Source organism: Berghia stephanieae, chromosome 3, assembly GCF_034508935.2.
Source record: "Berghia stephanieae isolate SIO BIC M18660-M18661 chromosome 3, UCSD_Bste_1.3, whole genome shotgun sequence".
Lineage (NCBI taxonomy): Eukaryota > Metazoa > Mollusca > Gastropoda > Nudibranchia > Aeolidiidae > Berghia > Berghia stephanieae.
Genome location: NC_088362.1, coordinates 74,017,594 through 74,039,130, shown reverse-complemented (window position 1 = coordinate 74,039,130; position 21,537 = coordinate 74,017,594). Strand labels below are relative to the sequence as shown.

At 33.8% G+C, this 21,537-nt stretch overlaps 1 protein-coding gene across 1 annotated transcript in view; it reads left to right on the top strand.

Moving 5' to 3' along the window:
• The first annotated feature begins 8,723 nt into the window (after window positions 1-8,723).
• LOC144968422 (carboxypeptidase D-like) overlaps window positions 8,724-21,537 on the top strand; it is a 59,930-nt gene continuing 47,116 nt past the window's right edge. The window contains exons 1-5 of the mRNA XM_078906768.1: window positions 8,724-9,654; window positions 14,140-14,282; window positions 16,289-16,458; window positions 17,742-17,849; window positions 20,066-20,158. Coding sequence (XP_078762894.1) covers window positions 8,859-9,654; window positions 14,140-14,282; window positions 16,289-16,458; window positions 17,742-17,849; window positions 20,066-20,158 — 1,310 coding nt within the window. The 5' untranslated portion in view covers window positions 8,724-8,858. The remainder of the gene's footprint in view (window positions 9,655-14,139; window positions 14,283-16,288; window positions 16,459-17,741; window positions 17,850-20,065; window positions 20,159-21,537) is intronic.

The following is a 21,537-nucleotide window of genomic DNA, read 5'->3' as shown; positions in this document are numbered from 1 at the left end:
GAAGACACAAATGCAAGGTCTGGGTTGTAGCCTGTTCTCCAGCGAGCGCTTGGAAAGGATGCTTCATGCGTCATAGAAGAGTGTCAGATTATATTGGTCAGCCCATTCTTTGTTGTTCTCATTGTATCCCCATTTGGTGCTGTTGCAGTTAAAGTCACCTATCACAATCATTGGTTTCTCACTAGTGGTGGATGTAACTGGCCACTTGAATGGCGTTGGTGGAGGTTTGTTGACAGTAATATCACATTGAAGTGTCTGCTTTCAATTCTGAGAATTTCCACCTCACTTACTGTCATGTCCTGGTTGTATGTCACTATTGTTTTGTCTTTGACTATGACGTAGTTAACGCTACCGTGAATTTGCTTTCATGTTGTTTGACTAAATGCATGCCAGGGATGTTTAGTGCCACGGTCTTGTGCGTCTCTTGTAGTTGTAGATAGAGTTGCGTCGCTGGATTGCTACAACACACACAACACCAACATTTTGCAAGTATCTTTAACACTTTTTTAAATCATTAATAAACGGTGATACTGACAACAACAACAATAATAATTGTTATTGTTATTATTATTATATTATTATTATTATTATTATTATTATTATTATTATTAGTATTATTATTATTATAGTAGTAGTAGTAGTAGTAGTAGTAGTAGTAGTAGTAGTAGTAGTAGTAGTAGTAGTAGTAGTAGTAGTAGTAGTAGTAGTAGTAGTAGTAGTAGTAGTAGTAGTAGTAGTAGTAGTAGTAGTAGTAGTAGTAGTAGTAGTAGTAGTAGAGGTCTTGTAGTAGAAATAGTAATAGTAACAGTTGGACAAAGTACATACATTTGAATATTTATACAGCGCATTTCTACAGATAGCCGTGAGCAATGCGCTTCACAATGTTTCACATTTATCCCCCCCCACTTCAACAAGCCGTCATACAGCCTGTTAGGCGACCCTTGTGGACTAAAACTGTCACTACACTATCCGCCATTTCTGTAGCCAGATACTCATTCAATCGAGTGGGGTAATGTGTGTATAATTTTTCACGATTAGTCACCCATCCTATTACTGATCACACTTAGCATTGGCATTGCTCGACTTTTGTGACAAGACGAAAACCGTACCGCTAAGCCATACGGTCCATTAGTTCTAGATAGTATAAAAGTCTATAGTTTTGTGGTATCAGTGGTTATAATACAGTAGTGGTAGCGCAGTTATAGTTATAGTGTAGAAGTAGTAGTTGTCTTCTGTCAAAAGGGTCATCTGAGCGAAGAGATAGGAGATAGATTCGAATTTACTCTCTTCATTACATTGACCGTATACTTTGACTTTGATCATTTGATACGCTGTAAAAAAAAAAAAAAGTATGGTCCGCCTTAACCAAAAACAAGCAACCATCTTCGTTTCCCTGGACATAGATATGGTTTTGTTTACGGGAGGAGGGGGAACCATGATTATGGTTTTCCTATAAAATAAAAGAAGGGGCATTTTGGCGATAGAAAATTATGATCGTGGCCTCCCTAGCTATCTCAGACTTGGAGTAAACAGCTTGAATTTATTCGCGCCAACTCCAGTTTGCTGCCTTAGCAACATGTAAACAAAAGGTTGGTTGGATACGCATGACATTACTAAAGGTCAATTGCAGCATAGTTCGGGTCATTTATAAAAAAAATCTGGGTCACATTTGACGTCAAATGTCTGGTCACGTGATATTGTTTATTTTATTGCACCTAATTTTACTGCTCTATAGGCATCATCAGAAATGGACAGGCATATTATAGTTTATGGAAATTCAACGGCTTTATCATACCATTTACAGAATTTTATTTACTCTCGCAGTGGATAAGCTGTCAGACGTTAACATTGAAAGTACTGGGTTCGATTCCCATTGTAGCCATTTCTGTTGTTGTTTCTTTTTTCATTCTTTTTTTTTTTTTGTTTGTTTTGTTTTTCAAAAATGTTTTATCAAGTTTTTTTTTAAAACTTCGATTTTAATTTTCTAAAATTATTTATTTATTTATTTGAGATCAGTATTTGTGTGCCATGTTTCTTTTTACCTTTGATTTTTAAAATTTATTGTTATTATTCTTTAATATTACTAGTAAAAAGCCCGCAATTTCGCGGGGAAAGAACTATTTTCATTCGATACTGTACTCACCATCATTTAATGAGGGCAGATTGGTAAACAACGTTGTCTGTGTGTAATTTGGTATATCTTCGGTTGATTTTTCTGTGTGGCCCAATGATATATTTAATAATATATTCCCTCAACTAACCCCAAGAAAAAATTAAACCTAGTACCTTTAATTAACCCTAATAGGAAAAACAAACACCCTAGCACTTTAATAAGACTTATGACTAACCCTAATAGAAAAAATCATGACAAATTGAATAAATAAACGCCTGACAAAAGATCAAAGGTGAAAATACAAATTTAAAGAATACTGGGGATGTAGGAGCTTTCGGAATGTCTCCCCTTTAATTAACTTATGGAAAAGCAAACACCCTAGCATCTTTAATAAGACTTATGACTAACCTCTCGAGCTAACCCTGAGAGAAAAAAAAAACAACAACGCTCGGACTGCTTTGCACTACCTTTCATTATTTAACAAATCAAAATGGCGGCCGAAAATCAAAACAATGGTCAAATTAGGAAATTTTAAACTTTCACAAATCTATCAAGGTTTGTTCTAGAGATTTTAAAATACTTCTATATAATGACAAATTGAATAAATAAATGCATGAAAAATATCAACGGTGAAAATACAAATTTAAAGAATACTGGGGATGTAGGAGCTTTCGGAATGTTTCCCCTTTACTTAACTTATGGAAAAACAAACATCCTAGCACCTTTACTAAGACTTATGACTAACCTTAATAGAAAAAGAAATATCCTCCGATCTCGAGTAATAGTAAAAAAAAAAGAATAAAAATGGCGACTGAAATACCTTCATGTGATCAAGTGAATAATATCACTATGAATGCCACGATTTGCTGAAAAATGCTAACACCCACACACACATGTATACACCACACACAACACACAGACACACAAATACACACACACACACACACACACGCACACACTCACAAACATACACGCAATTAGAACATACTACTACATAACAACACTGATCACCGCTAAATCAACAACACGACGGAAGTAATAATAATACTTGAGTTCATAAATAGATGACGCAAATTGACAACTTTTTACAGTGCCAAAATTAGTTGATTTTGAGAGTCAATAAGTGTCGTCGTTGGTACATATTTTATGATATCTGTTTGACTCAACGAACTTTCAAACTGACTTTAAATTATAAAAGGAAATCAAGTTATTTGTTTATCTATCTGTAAAAAATACATTTCTAATTTTCAAATCTTTCAGTAGAGTTGTGCGCCGTGTCAATTTTTTTATTGACTCAAATAAGCACAATGTTCTCCACAATGCTATATTTTTTAAAGAAAGGATCATTGTATAAACGTACATCGGTAATCACTAAGCAACGTGCAAAACTACAGTCTAAAACTATTTAAACCTGATGGACGTATGCAGCAACATTTTCATTAATTAGCCATCATCGCCAACGGAGGCGACATTGCAATTTTTCGGACAAAGACAACGCTGTTAACGGCCAGGTATTCATTCTACACCTGTGTACGGCGAGAGATTGTGAGTAAAGAGACTTTTCCAAGGACTCAACTATGCGCCGAGCGCGAGGCTCGAACCCAGGACCTTCCGACCCGAAAGCGAGTGTCATACCAAATCTCGCTTAAAGTTTTATCTTTTTACGTCATAATGTTGCAATATTATTTTCATATTTTGTTGTTGTTAAATTGAATTCGTATCACGTTTCCTTCACACTTGTCTCACTGTAATATGTTTTGTTTTATATCACTGTAAAGCGCTTAGAGCCTGTGACAACGGGGTAAAGCGCTATATAAATGCCATTTATTATTATTAAGACCACATAGTCATAGGATGGTTACTCTTGCTGTGTGTCCCCTCGTTGCTCTTGTGCCGATATCTTTGATGTCCTTAGGAAGTTTATGGCACGACTTATTGTAGTAGATTTTGTGGAACAATTTTCTCTCTCTCTCTCTCTCTCTCTCTCTCTCTCTCTCTCTCTCTCTCTCTCTCTCTCTCTCTCTCTCTCTCTCTCTCTCTGACGCTCCCTTAAAATATTCAAGGCCCTATAACTATAAAGTTGTTCTCTCACTCTTTTTTTAATATTTTGGTTGGTTTTTGTTTTGTTTGTTTGTTCGTTTTTGTTTAGTCTTTCTCCGGACTCATATTGTTAAGTACAAGGAATGCACAAGGCAATTAATTTTGACTCAATACTTAGTGGATTAATTGTAATAGTGATCATTACAAAGTACTAAACTAATTAAACTACCAATTTTATTATTTGTTTTTAAGTAAAGAAGATTTCTCATCTCTAAATTATATCAGATTGAATTATAAAAATTTCACCAAGTACAAAGTCGTCATTGCCTTAATAAACCTCGCCTGAACCTGGCATTATAAGAGAAACACAGTAGTCAGCTTAAAATTAATGTCTATTTCCCCCATTACAGGTGAACGAATTAAACTACATGATTTTTCAGGAAAGTCTCTCATATCCAAAGTCTTCACCATATCCTAAATTAAAATAATAAACTTAAAAGTGAGTAAAAGTAAATAAATAAAAAATGTTAAAAGTCGATCAAACTTCTCGAGCCTGGTGTCACCATGAATGGTGTCAACGTGTTGAAGTTGAAAATTAAGAATTTTAGCCAAAGGAGTACCAAAAAAAAAAAAAAAATAAAGAAAAGGAAAGAAAAGATAGAAATAAAATATGTCTAGAATGGAGCCCCCCCCCCCCCCCCCCCCCCACGTGTGGTGTCCCCAACGTCAAGCCAGCGTGTCGTAGAAGGCGACTAATAGTGTGTGACTCCCCCTTTTTTTTTTTTTGAGTTACCTGGTCCTCCAGGTTGGAGATTGTCGAAGAAGGGTTACACCCCTTCTGTAAAACTCAAACCGTTACAGAAACGCAGACGGATAAATCCAGGGACGGCTGGTAATAATGGGCAGGGTGGGCAAATACCAGCCTGTTTTTTCAAGTTATATGCTGTATTACCAGGTCCGAAATAATCAAATTTAAATTAGATAATTTCAAAAGTTACTACTTAAACTTGATGCTTCGTACTGAAATAAATATGTGTGTATTTTTGATAGATTGCGAATCACAATGCACCCCGTAATGCATAAACCAGGATACGCTCTTGATCTTTTTATCAACCCCCCCCCCCCGCCCCAACCACTCCACTCCACTCCGCCCTCATCGTCATCTTATCGTCACGTCGTCTGACGGTGAACTAACTCAGATTTTTGCTGTCTGGCCTCTCTAGTACTAGGTCGGGCTAATTCAAATGAGCCCACCTTATTAACCAGTGAACACTAAATAGAGATTTTGGCAAACGAACTTTTTCTTATTTATTGCCTTACTTGTGCTGGGAAGGTTCCAGTATTGAATTAAATTTATTAATTTACTAATATTATATCAATTTAGTATTAATTTGTGTTGTTTTTATATATTTGTTTATCCATTTAAATTATTTCTTTTTTTTTTCTCGTTTTCTTTAGTGTTTCTCAAAACTCATTTATTTAAATTGTTTTCTTATGTGCTTGTTGTTGTTTTTTGTTGTTTTTTTTTGTTTTGTTTTTTAACAAATTAATTAGTTCTTTTTTTTAATTCTTAAAGTAATTACCGCAGTATTTTTATTGCCAGACTAAATCATTTTGCAAAACAATGTAATTTTCTATTGTATTCCCTCTGATAAAACAAAACACTTTTATTCAAAAGTCACGACTAAATAAATATATAAAATACAACCACCATTTTGGTTTTCTCAACAATTGAATTAGTATACGAGAAATACTCTTCTGAGAAAGGAGAGAGTTGAATTCTAACTAAGTTATAGAGGAAATAAAATACGTTTAAAGGAAGGGTGGGCAGATTCCGTACTTGCCCGTCCTGAAACTAATACATACATAAGATGGTTCGCGATGAAGAGGCGGGAAGCTTGAGGTTGGTTGGGTAAGGAGCAAAGATAACACGGTCGTTATTGTGACGATAGTCAAACGAATGCATGAGGAGCAGTGACTTCTTATAGGCTATAGTACTATCAGTAGACAATGATGAGGAGAGATTGGTAACATTATTTTGTCTTAATTGTATTGTATGAAGTATTGTTTTTGTTTGTCTTATTTTGACTATGGAACTGATACTTGTCATAGCAGACCTGCCTACTTTAAATAGGAAAATAAAAATCGTAGTTTTCAGGGCTAATAAAATTGTAGATATTTTAACTACCTTTAAAAAAAATCACCGGAAATTTCGTCTGTTTTGATAGATATCAAATTTAAAAAAAGAGAGAAAAAATAATTGGAAACGGAATAATGATGGTGATGGTGGTATAGTGGTAGCGGTGGTGGTAGCAGTAATGATGATGGTAATATTATTATGGTTATTATTATTATTATTATTATTATTATTATTATTATTATTATTATTATTATTATTATTATTATTATTATTATTATTATTATTATTATTATTATTATTATTATTATTGTATTATTATTATTATTATTATTATTATTATTATTATTATTATATTATTATTATTATTATTATTATTATTATTGTTATTATTATTATTATTATTATTATTATTATTATTATTGTTATTATTATTATTATTATTATTATTATTATTATTATTATTATTATTATTATTATTATTATTGTTATTATTATTATTATTATTATTATTATTATTATTATTATTATTATTATTATTATTATTATTATTATTATTATTATTATTATTATTATTATTTATTATGATCATTATTATTATTGTTATTGTTATTATTTTTTTTCCACTTCCATGTATGTGGTCATCAAATTGTATGCTTTATTGGCGAAAGCCTAAGATTGAATAAACTTTGTAATATCGTATGGTAACCATCATCATCATCATCATTAACAACAACAACAACAATATTAACAACAAGTACAACAATAGCAATAAAAACAATATCAACATCATCATACAATTTCCGTCATCGTCTCCACAACTATCATTCTAACCAACAGCACCACCAAGACCACTACCATAATTACATCCTCCCTCACCGCCTCGTCTTCCTTCTCCTCCTCCTCCTCCTCCTCCACCACCACCATCGCTACACTATTCCAACCACTACCACCACCGGCACAATCATTCTAACCACCAAGACAGCAGTAAAAATGATGCAATTTGAGCTCTGAATGAAACTCGAGTCATATCGCTGTTGTTGCTTCTCGATGAAAACTTTAAGGTTACTACGTACTACTGAAAACCAGAAATATGTAACCGAAATATTAATCTCGCCGTTGAGGGATTAAAGCATCTCTTTAATTTTTCGAGTGAACGGAATGGACTTGTATTGTCAAGGTGTTGTCGCATTATGTCTCGTCCTTTATTTTTAGTTGTATTCTCTTTCGTGATTCATTTTTGATTACGTTTGGAATAATTAAAATCTACTGGTATTGTCATTTCATTGTGAAAGTGATTATTTGTGGTTGAAATATTTTTTGTTTAAAGGTGAAAAAAAAAATAATTTAAAAAAAAACAAAAAAAAAAAACAATAAAAAAAAATTAATAAATAAAAAATATATATCATATATATATATATATTATATATTATATATATATATATATATATATATATATATATATATATTATATATTATATATATATATGTATATATATATGACCGAATCATCTTTGCCCCACCACTGTAAATAGGCTAGAACCGCCACTGGATAAATCAAATCCTTTTTTTTGTTTTAGCTTGGGCGACCGAAGAGTTTCTGCAATGACAGAATATATGAAGGACAACAGACAAAGCCGAATGGACTCTGCTGACCCGATGACGTCTTCGCCAAGCAGAAGATCAAGGGGAAGGCCATGAGGAACATGGAAAAGAATTAAAGATGCTGATATATAGAGAAATGCTAAGACATGGAACGAGATAAAAAAAAAGTTAGAAGGATGGAAACTGTTTGTCTGTGGCCTATACCCTGACCCAGGGTGAAAAAGGCAATGATGATGATGATGAGAATGGAGCTGGAACCTCTAACTCATCAGTTACGCTATGCTCTCGCGCTCGGTTTAGCCCTTCCGGTGTAGGGAATACATAGCTGTTTATTCTTGTGTACGGAATACACAGTTCCTTCTAAAGTAAAAGTGGACACTGACTAGTATTGGTATTGCCAGGTTGCCGGATTATCCGCAGTGGCGGGGGGGGGGGGGGGGGGGGGGGGGGGGTATAGCAAACAATTCTAATTATTTCTTCTCCCCCCCCCCCTCTTAAAGTGACTATTAATTGCACATATTGTGAGTGTACTGTTGGCCTAGACATATTACACAACCTAATTCAAATTAACCGAAGGTGAAAACAATATCCGACAGTCTAACTCCCGCTCAAACACAATTGAAACTCCGAATCTTCATGCCTTTAAAAAGGAAACAGTTATAAATAGGTGAGTAGCGTTTAGTAGCATAATTTTTTTTCTGAGACCATACACTATTGTTGATAGTAAGTGTTTTAAATCAACTGGCGGACTTTGGGTAACTCACAGGTTAAGTAGGATAAAGTTGACCGATTTTGATGGATTTCTGGCATAAAGTTAGCGGGATTTTTGCAAAGCACCTGGCAACAATGACACTGACCACTGATGACACGACTACTGACTATGACACGGATGTTTGTATGTCAACGAAGGATAACCACCAACAAAGTTCAAGCACGGTCTTGCTACCACGAACATAAAATATCATGGTGTTTGTATTGTTAATTGCCTGCTTTGCGGGCATTGTTTTTGCCACAGACGTAGACATTGATGCATCGAAATATCACCATTATAATGATTTGCTTTTATTATTTAAAGATTTAAACAGAAGGTATCCCCAGCTGACAAAATTACACGAAGTTGGTAGAAGTGTGAGAGGCAAACAACTACTGGCTCTCCAGATTACAGATAATATCAATGTCACTGAACCAGGTGAACCAATGTTTAAATATGTTGGAAATATGCATGGGAATGAAGCAGTAGGTAGAGAAATTCTAATCTACCTGGCCCAGTATCTTCTTTTTGGATATGAAAAGGGCGATCCAAGAATAAAGAAAATAGTTGATTCCACAAACATTTTCATCATGCCGACAATGAATCCAGATGGTTTTGAAAAGGCAAAAGAAGGCCTCTGCGGTGGAATTATTGGAAGACCAAATTATAGAGATATAGATTTGAATAGAAATTTTCCTGATCAGTTTGGTGGTAACATTGGTAATATCCAACCAGAAACTTTAGCGCTAATGAATTGGATTAAAGATAATCCCTTTGTTTTGTCTGCGAATCTTCACGGAGGAAGTCTTGTTGCTTCGTATCCTTTTGATGACTCTAAGAAACATCCTAATGGCGGTTACTACAGTGCAACTCCAGATGATGAACTTTTCAAGTTTTTAGCTCACACATATTCCAATAAACATCTGACAATGCACAAGTCCACATCTTGTCCTGGTGATTATTTTAAGGATGGAATCACAAATGGGGCAGAGTGGTATGATGTGCCAGGTAATTATTTGTGCTTTTCTGTTTATATTGATATTCATTTCTGGAGTCTTTCCACAAGTGAAGGGGAGACAACCCAAGTATTTAAAAGAGGGATTATTTTGATGGGGTTAATTTACGGTTAATGAAAAAGTCGGGGCTTGGTTTTTGTGGGGTAAATGAAAGAAGTGGTTAAAAAATAGAAGGAATACGTTATCCCTCTTTTTTATCCATCTCTTCAGACTCTTCTCGCACCATCTCTCCTCCTTCCACCTCCCTCTCGCTTCTAGACGTCTTTCGTCATGCCATGAATGACCACTCAGAGTTGAAAGTTCAAGTGTTACTAGTTGCTGGAAAGAAAATACATGTATTATGAATTTATTATTAGTGCACAATATAACAAATATATCAATCATATGCATAACATAGGTATAATTCATCGCTATCAGAAGTGAATTCGAAATTTAATTGGGCATGACTTGTTTATATACTCTCTGTTTTCACGCCTCCTTTTAAAAAAAATACAGTTAGGGCATTTCAAGAAAATGTTTTTTTAAAATGCTGTTATTTCTCCGTTAAAATAGACATGACATTCATGCTGTAAAGTCATTTTCCTGATATTCAGTGATATGAAACGTTTTTTTTATCCTTTCTTAAAAAAATATAGCCTTGTGGAGAACATTGTGCTTATTTGAGTCAATAAAAAAATTGATACGGCGCACAACTCTACTGAAAGATTTGAAAAATAGAAATGTATTTTTTACAGATAGATAAACAGATAACTTGATTTCCTTTTATAATTTAAAGTCATTTTGAAAGTTCGTTAAAAGTCAAACGGATATCATAAAAAATTTACCGAAGACACTAACGCTCTCATGGCCACACCCTCAACTCTATCTGTCCAGTAAAGTCATTACTTCCGTTGTGTTGATTTAGCGGTGATCAGTTTTGTTATGTAGTAGTGTGTTCTCATTGCGTGTATTTTTATGTGTGTGCGTGTGTGTGTGTGTGTGTGTGTGTGTGTGTGTGTTTTGGAATGTGGTTGTGTGGAAGACAAAAAAAGGGTGGGGGGGGGGGGGGGTGTCCATCAAGTAGATAAATTCCTGAGCAAGGGGGGGGGGGAGGTGTGTGTGTGTGTGCTAGGAACTGTCAGATTGGCATTTTTCAGCAAATAGTGGCATTCATAGTGATATAATTCACTTGATCACATGACGGTATTCGGATTTACAGAAATTTTAAACAAGTTTCACCTATTAACAGCATCAACTAATATTACTGCTGATATTAATGTCGTTTTTATGCCATCGATGTGATAATTATTGCCCTGGGAAATATTTAGTTAATCGTTTCGGCAAACTGTCAATTGGTTCTGTCTAGCTTCTAGCCCGAACAAACCAAAAGTTGACAGATTCTGGGACTTGATATTTTTCGCGTCTGTTTCAGATTTTCATTTGGCCTCACATAAGTTAAGTAAAGGGGAGACATTCCGAAAGCTCCTACATCCCCAGTATTCATTCAATTTGTATTTTCACCGTTGATCTTTTGTCAGGCGTTTATTTATTCAATTTGTCATCATATAAAAGTGTTTTAAAAACTCTAGAACAAACCTTGATAGATTTGTGAAAGTTTAAAATTTCCTAATTTGACCATTGTTTTGATTCTCGGCCGCCATTTTAATTTGTGAAGTATTGAAGGTAGTGCAAAGCACTCCCAAGTAAAGCGTGGTAAAGATATTGATATCTACTGACTGATAAAATCAAATCATGCCGAATAAAGCATGGCAGCGATGACAAGCACATCGATTAAAATGTGCATCTAATCGTAATCAAGCTAATCAAGAAAATGATTCTGGCAATATCGAATGAAAATAGTTCTTTCCCTGCGAAATTGCGGGATTTTTACTAGTAATTACAAAAACATTTTTAAGTTATTGGTAAATAGAGCACGATACAGATAAAAAGTAGGATTAATTCCCTTAGGTTTAATCTCCCTTGGCTGATAGATATTCTGCATAATTTGAAAAGAACTCCTAGCACTGTTGTATGTCATATTTACAAGTATTATTATGTAACCAATGGAATCGAATATGTGTAGTGGTATTGTTATTCCCCCGTCCTGATTACTTTGAGAATGACAATTTCTTAGAAATTTAAAAATATTATCTGTCTAGTTTCTGTTAATTACAGAATAATATAAATAATAGAAAAAAGACCTTAGGCTGACTAATACTAATAATTATGTTTAAAATTCACTAACACTTATTGCTAATCCTAATACTGTACTTACAACAACTAACAACCTCATAGAGAGAAAAAAAAAAAAGAATAATCATATTGACTTACCCTAATATGAAAAAAAAAACTAAGAGCAAGGGATTAACTGAAATAGGATTATAAAATTAAATAACCCGAACCACCTGCCCCCTTGTACCAAAAATAGTAACTAAGATCTTATCATCCACCACTACCACCACTGCTACAACCACCACCAACACATCATTATCACTACCGCTACTACTGCAACCACCACCACTACATTATCATCACTACCTCTACTACCACATCCACCACCACCACATCATCAACACTACCACTACTTCTACAACCACCAACACCACATCATTATCACTACCAATGTTTCACCAGAAAAAAATTCGGTCTGGAACAAAAAATTCCAGTCTTCTATCCCCCTATATCTGTTATCCAACTTGCTTTCCATCTTTGTCTTGGAATGAGATTACTTGGTTTTGTCCTGGCCCTGGCTGGAGGAAAACAGTCAAATGCATAGTTATTGTTTTGAGAGATGATATTTTTTTCCTTGTAAATCATCTCTCTATTATGTATTATTGTATTTGTTATTTTGAATTTATAATGTAAGCATTTGAGTGTATTCCTCTTTGTTGGATTTTGTGCTTGTGTCCGGATGAGACTTATAGGTGATCTCAAACTAAGTACATTGGTGGTATGCTCTTGGAATCTACATCTGATCCCTATTTGTTCCCAGTTCCCCTATGTCTTACTTTTTCTTGGGTGCTTTAATTGTAATTCTAGAACTTTTTACTATCCCATTTTCTTCTTTTTTTACTGGCGCCGATATAACCTAAATGTGTTGCAAGTGCCGTAAAACCCTTAAAAACAAACAAACAAAAAATTCTGGGTTACAGGCAATTTCCGTCAAATTCCAGTGAAGTCATTTTGTTCCAAGGATACCCCTCCTTTATCATCACTGTCACTTCTACTACAACCACCATCACCACATGACTATCACTACTACTACAACATACCTGCTGAATCTTACGAATTTTTCATAAATTTACGAATTTTAGAAAATTTCATGGCCAATTACGAAAATACGAAATTGTATTGAAAAAAATAATAAAATAATAATAATAATGATGATGATGATGATAATAATAGTAATAATAATAATAATAATGGTAATGGTAATAATTCTAATTACTACTACTACTACTACTACTACTACTACTACTACTACTACTACTACTACTACTACAGTCCACTCCGGATAATCACAACTCGGTTAATTGCAACTTTCGGTTAATCGCAACATTTCCCAAGAAACAAAATTAATTCTGTATAAAAGTCACTGGTTAATTGCAACAAACTTCGGTTAATCGCAACAAATTTTCGACCTCAAATGGAGGCAAATTCAACGAATCAATCAAACAAAATCTCGTGATTGGATTTCATCATGAGTGAAATCATGACACGCTGAAGAATCGAGAGTGGGCGGGGGTTAATGTTACAGTAGTGTGTCATCACTCTATTAGAGACAAAAGCGGGCAGGGCTTTGCAGTTCGAGTCTGTGCGGTCATCTGAGCTATGAAGCAAGTGGGCTTGGGATGGTTTAGAAAACAAGTAGACGATGACAATTGTGAGGAGAGACTGAGCGATGTTATCCTTTGTTTTGTGATTGACAACTGTGCATTGTGATCAACGGGTTTGGTGAGAGCTTATTGACTCTCTTCACGGCTAATCTCTTGGACTCTTACAAATGTTGATAACAAAAATTGAAAGTGAATCCAATCTTAAGATGTCGGCTTGCCTTAAAGATGCTTTTGCTTGTCAAAATCTATACAGGGCTGCCATATATTTTTTATTCCAATCAAATTGCTCAGTCTGTGGTGGACTCAGAACATTGTTTACAACAATTCGTTTGTTTATCATATTTGTGTAAAATGTTGCAATAGTGGACAGGAAACTCAACTTCGGTTAATTGCAACTTTGGTTAATCGCAACATTTTCGCTGATCCCAAGGTGTTGCGATTATCTGGAGTGGACTGTACTACTACTACTATTACTACTACTGCTGCTATACTTTTACTGCTACTTTTACTACTACTACTACTACTACTACTACTACTACTACTACTACTACTACTACTACTACTACTACTACTACTAATACTACTACTACTACTTCTACTGCTAGTAATACTACTAATGATATTTTTAAAATGCTTGATTGTCCCGTGATTGTCATTGACAGGAGGAATGGAGGACTACAATTATTTGCACAGCAACTGCATGGAAATCACCATTGAACTCTCATGTTGTAAATATCCTTTGCCATCAACACTTGGACAGGAGTGGAGAAATAACAAGGAGGCCTTGTTGTCTTATTTGGAAATGGTTTGTTAAAAGGCTAAATGAAAAGATATAATGCATTATACAATCAAAGCTGGTATTTTGAACACTGCTTAATCGGAACAGCCACTTAATTGGACCAATTTGTCGATCCCCAATTTTGCTTTATGACTGTGCATAACCTTTTTTTTTTTTTTCCATAATCCAATTGATTTTCTACTGTGTTGAATGGTGATTCAATCCCATGCATTTTGGATTGACTCTTTTAACTCTGCTTCTGTGTAAACTATTGTGCAACCCTTATAAACCATGTTGGACATCATGAACAAATGCTGTAATCCAATGGATTCAAGCTAGGACTCATTGGAGGTCATTCATCTTTAGAAATAAATTGAATGTCATTTTCTCTTTAAAGTAAGACTGTGCAGTGTTACTGCCTCAGATGGTGACTACTGTGGAATTGCTTAAAAACAAGTGACCGATCGGGATAAAACGAAAGTCTGTAATAATTTATTCTTTTCAACAATGTTACATAATTTTTTGTTCACTTTTGTGGTTGACATGTCAATGAGCTGTATTTTGTCTTTCCCTGTCAATGCAGTCCACCAGGCACCAAATTTTTTGTTTGTAGTAAACCTATTGCTTTCAAGTCTATTCAATGAAATGCCTGATTTAATTCGACTACAACATCATTATGTAGGTTTCTAGCAATCTCAAATGTAAAGTCTTTTTCATCAGGGAAAATGATCTAAATGTCATCAGTATCAAACCGATCAAGTTATGCACTGGACCGTTTTTATACTAGATGCACTCTTTTGAAGGGTCAACAGTGAATTAGAATCATATCATGTAGGTTATAAGTATTAGGAGACACTTTTGATATTGTGATTTTTAAACATTTCTTTAACCAATTGAGGATTTTAAATTAAACTTAGCCATATTATTTTTAAATCATGTTTCTGTTGCTTGCAAATTTTTAAATGTTTGTGAATTCTGCTTCATATTGAAACAGCAACATACTTTTTTCCTGTCATAGATATATGATCAAATCTTTATTATTATAAATTATATAAAAATTTAAACAATGTTTTATTTTTATTATCACTATGTATATTATAAAATAATGTGAATATTGTATTATAGGAATGCTATTTAAAAAAACGCATAGTTTTTTTCAAGTTCTTATCGCAACTCTGATTTTGTTATTTTTTATTTTTTAAACTTCCTGTTTCTTTGTTTTCTGTCAGGATTTAGAGAAAACACAATCTTATTGTTCTACATGTATAATGGGTTGGCAGGACTGTGAATAAAATAAACGTCCTCTCTTAATTATTTAGCATCAGGGACATGACCCAATGGCTTAGTTGTAGAGCATTCATTTCACAAAAAGATCAGTATTGATCTCAGATTTAGACAAGATTTTCTTGGCCCCTTCTCATCTTTCCCCTCACTTTGGAGTAATTGTGTTTTTTGATCTGTCAGATCTAGTAGGAAGATCTTTGCAATAGACTTAGTATCCAATCCTAAGAGTAGCTACTATTAATTTGCTTAAGTCTATTTAAGACTAAAGAAACCCATATAAAGTCTGCCTCAATGGGCCTTATGGCTCTGAAGGAGTGAGTACCATGGTTTTGTTTTGTTTGTAATTTATAAAGTGCAGTGTCTAAAAACAAGGCAAATTTGTGACACTATCATACCAGATCACCAATTGTCTCAAAACTGTTTTTTAGTCGGGATGATCCTGATAGTAAAATCCAAATTTTAAACTAATCTTATGAAATAAGAGTTTGTGTAAATGTCCTCATTAAGGAGAATGAGATCTGTTTCTTGTACTTAAAAAAAACAAAACAACAAAAAACAAACTATGTGTTGTATTTAATTAAATAGTTTTCCTCAGCTAGTTCGTCCTGACAGAAACACCATTATAAGACGATTGGTCACATTTATTCGACTCATTTTCATGAATGCTTTAAAGTACAGAATTTTTGACTTCTTAAACTGAACAATTGAAGGCTTGATTTTCGGAGAATAAGTTATTAATCCTTTGACAGGTTCATATTGGAGTGAATGGATTTATTACTGATGCCGACACAGGAATGGGAATCCCCAAAGCTGTTGTAATGGTAGAGGGTATTAAGCATAATATCACATCATACCAGTTTGGTGATTACTGGCGTTTATTAATACCTGGAACTTATACTATCAAAATATGGGCTGATGGGTAAGTTGTTATTTTATCGTTATTGTTGTGGCTTGATGACAGTTATAATAAACGCTTTCTTTTTCTGTTTTTTTTTTTTTATTGTTTTTACTTAATGAACTGTAACTTTTTTTTTTTAAATTGACTTTTTCAAGATTTGAATGATCATAAATAATCACTGCAGTTTTTACAAGATTTATGTTATTACGTGGCAAACAATCACTGGAAAAATGAAGGTGATATAGGAGATGGATTTTGATTGCCCAAAAATTGCTCAACTACCCATTATAATAGAATCATGGTCCAATAACGCTATTTTATTTTTCAAAATGATTAATTGTGGAGGATAGAGGTGAACCTATCCATTTCAACTAATATAAGTAAGGTGTTTCAATCGTCTAATTTAGTTATGGCACTGAAATGGTGATAAAGTGTTGCAAGCACAGTAATATCTGAAAAACAAACAAGCTCAATGAATTATTTGCTTTGTTCAAAATGAAAATATGGGTATAATTAAAATTTTGGTTCATTTTTGGTCACAAATTGTGGGATTTTGAGAGGCAAAATAGTTTATGCTTTTTCATTCTACCTCTTTACAATTAAAGGGTCACATAACATTTTCCTACTCATAGACTCATAGGGGCCTACTTTCTTTTGATAAAATCGGGACTGTCCCGATTTGGTGATCTGGAGCAGAAAAAAAATTTAAATAGGATTGTTTATAAGTATGGAAATGATCCTTGCATATCACAGAATTGTTTTTTTTTTTTTTTTTTTTTTTACAGCAAATTAAAACAGGGAACAGAAAAGTGCTAAATCTATATTAAATTAATATATAGTTGTCCAAACATACTGCTGTTTTGGATCATGATGGTAAATGTACGTTAGGATGTCCTGTTTTAGCCCTTTGAGAAGTTGGTGGCTATGCCTACCGAAAGGCCATATTTATTCTATTGCCCAAAGAATTTCACTTTCACTCCCCGAAAGAATGATAACTCAAGGGAAGAGTTTAATCAATAACCTTGCCTTAAATCAATAACCCCTGCATTTTCAGTTTCTTTTTACCTGTAGTAAGTTTAATGGAAATAGAAATGGAGAGATAGATAGATAGATAGATAGAGAGAGAGAGAGAGAGAGAGAGAGAGAGAGAGAGAGAGAGAGAGAGAGAGAGAGAGAGAGAGAGAGAGAGAGAGAGAGAGAGAGCATTATCTGGAGCATTATCTGGCCCATGTTTTAGATGACTTGATTCACTTTAATGTTGACTCAAGTTATAAATGACTCTTAATTCTTGTTCCCTGCGCTAGTTATGATGAAGCCACACAGAAAGATGTCGAAGTACCAGAGGAGGGAATACAGTTGAATTTTACCCTCACCAAACGTAGTAATATTGAAGAAGAGAGCAGTAATACAAGGTAAGTTTAAAAGGAGCTTTATTTAATTATTATCATAACAGTCAGTATGCAGTCGAACCTGTCATAATGGAAATCTCTATAAGATGGAATCTTGGTTAAGACAGAAAGCCTCCGATCTCCCCAATGTAAATTCCTCTATTTTGCCTCTAAATATAACTGAACATTCCTAACACAAAAATGAACATTAAAATTCTGCACCTGTTTGACAAATCTTCCTTTGTAAGACGGAAAATTGTCCTGATATAACAGATTTCCCAATTAAGTGGGAAAAAAATCTCTACTTCCAGATATTGGATCCAAAATTTCACACCTCTTAATTGCGCTGCAGTAAGCAAATACAGTTTATGAGCCCGGCCCGTAAGTGTATTTGGTAACTAGACAGTCACACCACTGGCTGTTTTCAGTTTTGATGATATTTCAATATTCCGACAAAACTTAAAATTTAGTATAAATTTTGTTTTGGGTCCTTTTTTATTTGCTGATGGAAAACATTGACGTTGTAAGTTCTGTGGAAAAAAAAAAACACGGACAGAAATTACGATTTTGATTTTGATGACAATTTTTGTAAACACAATAAATATTATTAATAATTTGTATTTCCGTTATTTGTGGATCGATTTTGTCACTCTTAGTATCAATTTGATTGAAATTATGAGATTAAGGCTTATTTTTTCTGCCGCAAAATTATTACTTTCTATTATACAACATTGAGAAGAATATTTGGAGAATAGAAATATTGCCTTTTTTGTTCCACCACTACATTATATCTGTCATCTGCATTTTTTGCCAAATTGGGACCTAAAATTTGCCAAAATTTGCCAAAAAAACCCCCAAAATTTGCCAAGAAATTTGCCAAAAAGACCAAATTTGCCAAAAAAATTTGCCGCACTTTGGGTCCTTATTTGAAGATTTTTTGACGAAACGATCCATGACTGAAGTTGGAAGTGTAAGTGACTCGATTTATTTGACTTGAGAAATGAAATAACTGTGAATAGCGTTGTTACAAAGATTTTAAAGGATCATTATCCGTAGAGAGTAGCTTCCTTTGGTTTGGGCCCAGGCAAAGCTGCAACATTTCTCAAGTTTTGCACTTTTTTTTTTCATTATTTTGTTTTCGCTTCTTCTTTTTCCCCAAAATTTGCCACGCGATTTGCCAATTTTCCCAAAATTTGCCACGATTTGCTAAAATTTGCGGATCGCCCTGATATTTGCAGCTGCAAAAAATGCAGATGACAGATTATATTCCTGCAGACTCGTGAGTCAAGCTTTCCAGAGCCATAGGCCAGTCAAAGTATTACGCTATTGTTTTCTATAAAACTTGACACCTTTCTGAATCAGCATTTTGGGTTAAATCTAAAATTAATAAATATCATTGTGAGGAATTTGAAAATCAAAATCAGCTTGAAAAAAATATTAACCTCGGTCTCTGTTTCTGATAAATCGATCAAAAAACAACTGTTCTACCAGTAATTTTGATTTTGAAAATTGCTTTTGCTTATTTATTTCCCAATGAAAAAAATTGTTATAACATTTTTCATTTCTCAATGCGATGAGATCAGTGAAATTCTTCCTGTGTTTCCAAAGTCACTGGTACACAAATTTTGCTTTATTACTGCTATGCCTTTGCTAATGAATTCATAAGGTCGGGAGAAAGTGATGTAACATTGAGACAGTGATCGTGAAAATATTCACTCTTAACTATAGATGTTGACCAGTCAGCTGGGTAAGGGGTTAGACTAATGAATGTATTTCAAAATCTTAAGGCATTGGGTAAGCAGTGCTTACTGTGCTTCTATTGACAGCACGTGCCTGAATATAGACAAATTGAGGGCATTCATCAGAGTTGAAAAAAATCCCCCCAAAAATAGCTGACATTGTGATTTCTGATGATCTGGAAAGCTGAAGGTATATTAAGTCAGTACATCGATTGCTGTCATTTATTTGAAATGTAGTTTTGATTATTCAGACAATCTGAAATTTTATTGTCATTATAATTTTGAAAAGTTGAGGAGGAAAAGGGTTAATAACCTCATTCATCTGTAAAACGTTTGGTTCAGTTTTTAAGTCAGCCTTTTGTTTTGTTTTTGTTATTTTTAGATGGATTTTAATATTTCTATTTATATAAAATTAATAAATGAAAGGTTTTTCTTGTCTCTCTTTAATGTATTGGGATAATTAACTAAAATTTACTTTTGTTTGATTCTGTATACTTTTAGGGAAATCACAACGACACAAAATCTTTTACCCACTCCAACAGGAGATCCATTTGATAAAATTTCAGCTTATGCAGCAAGATTGAAAGACTACAGGTGAGTTGTTGAAGGATGTGTTTGACAAATTATACTGTTTGACCTTGGTTTCTTATTTTTCTCTTTAAATGCATATTTCAGCATCTGGTTTATCCCGACATAATACTGTTTTTGGGCAATATGTCACATTCAGATTCCCAGCTGGTCGGGAAATCGGGATAAAGTCAGGAATTTTTCACTAAGTCAGGAAGTTGTGGAAAAGTTTTGGAGAAAATGATTTAAGAGTGAAGGCGGTCTAGAAAGTAAAATTTTTTTGTTTGCAGCCATATCATTAAATTGGTCCCGTCTGCGCTGCAAATGCGTAATTTCAAATTTTATTTATTGTTAGAGACAAAAATATATATTTTATATATTATATATATATATTATATATTAATATATATATATTATTATTATATATTCTGTTGTGAAATATTTTTAATTAGCATTGAAATAAAGCAGTTTGCGTTCAGCTGACTTCGGCTGATTTTTAAGCATTTCTTTGATTTCACTTCCAGTGATACTGATTTTTTTTCTTCAAATAATAGTTTCCCTTTATATTATTTTTAATTCAGAATAAATTGTTTCCACCATGAGAGCAGTACGAATATTGTGTCTAGAGCTTCAATCAAACTATAATTGCATTGTCGTTACTGTCTTTTGATGAAAACGGTTAGATAAAAGTAAGATTGAAATTCACCTTTGAAAGGTTAAGTTGTTGGTTTAAAAATTTTTTTTTTTTTTTTCAAACATGGCTTTGCTGGGTGTTTTGTTTGGGGGGGGGGAAGGTGACTTTTTGACAAGCAGATTGCTGTAAACACGTGCGCACATGTGTAAAGCTGGTTTTTGGTCAACAAGAATATCACAATAGAAAACCTTGCTGAAGAGTATTTGATAGCAAGACACTTTACTTGCCAATTCATTAGTGTAGAGAAAGTTTCTGAGGTGGTGACATCCCTGACCTACTGAAATCATGCAGCAAAGAATGGCTCAGGTGTTCTAATGCCCTGAAAGAGAAGAAAGAGAGAAATCATATTCTGGAAAAATAGGCCACCAGAAAAAGAAAATAATATGATGAAGTGATGCAGCTAAAGACAAAAAAAAAAAAAGAAAGATACTTCAAAATGACATAGATAATCTGGTCAAAACTGCAGATGACTTTGTTGAAAAAGCCGAAAAGTCATTCTCAACAATGTAACATGATCTTTTGGTCAGGAGCAATGAACAAAGGTGAGGCTGAAAATGTAGAAATAAGGATGTTCTTGCTTCAGAAATAGCAAGGAAAGAAAAGTGGACTAGAACCCTAGTCTACCATAGTGTATATGTTAATAGAATCTAAAAACTGATTGTGTGAATAGAATAGAATATGTTAGTGTGTGTATGTGTATAATGTAGTGAAG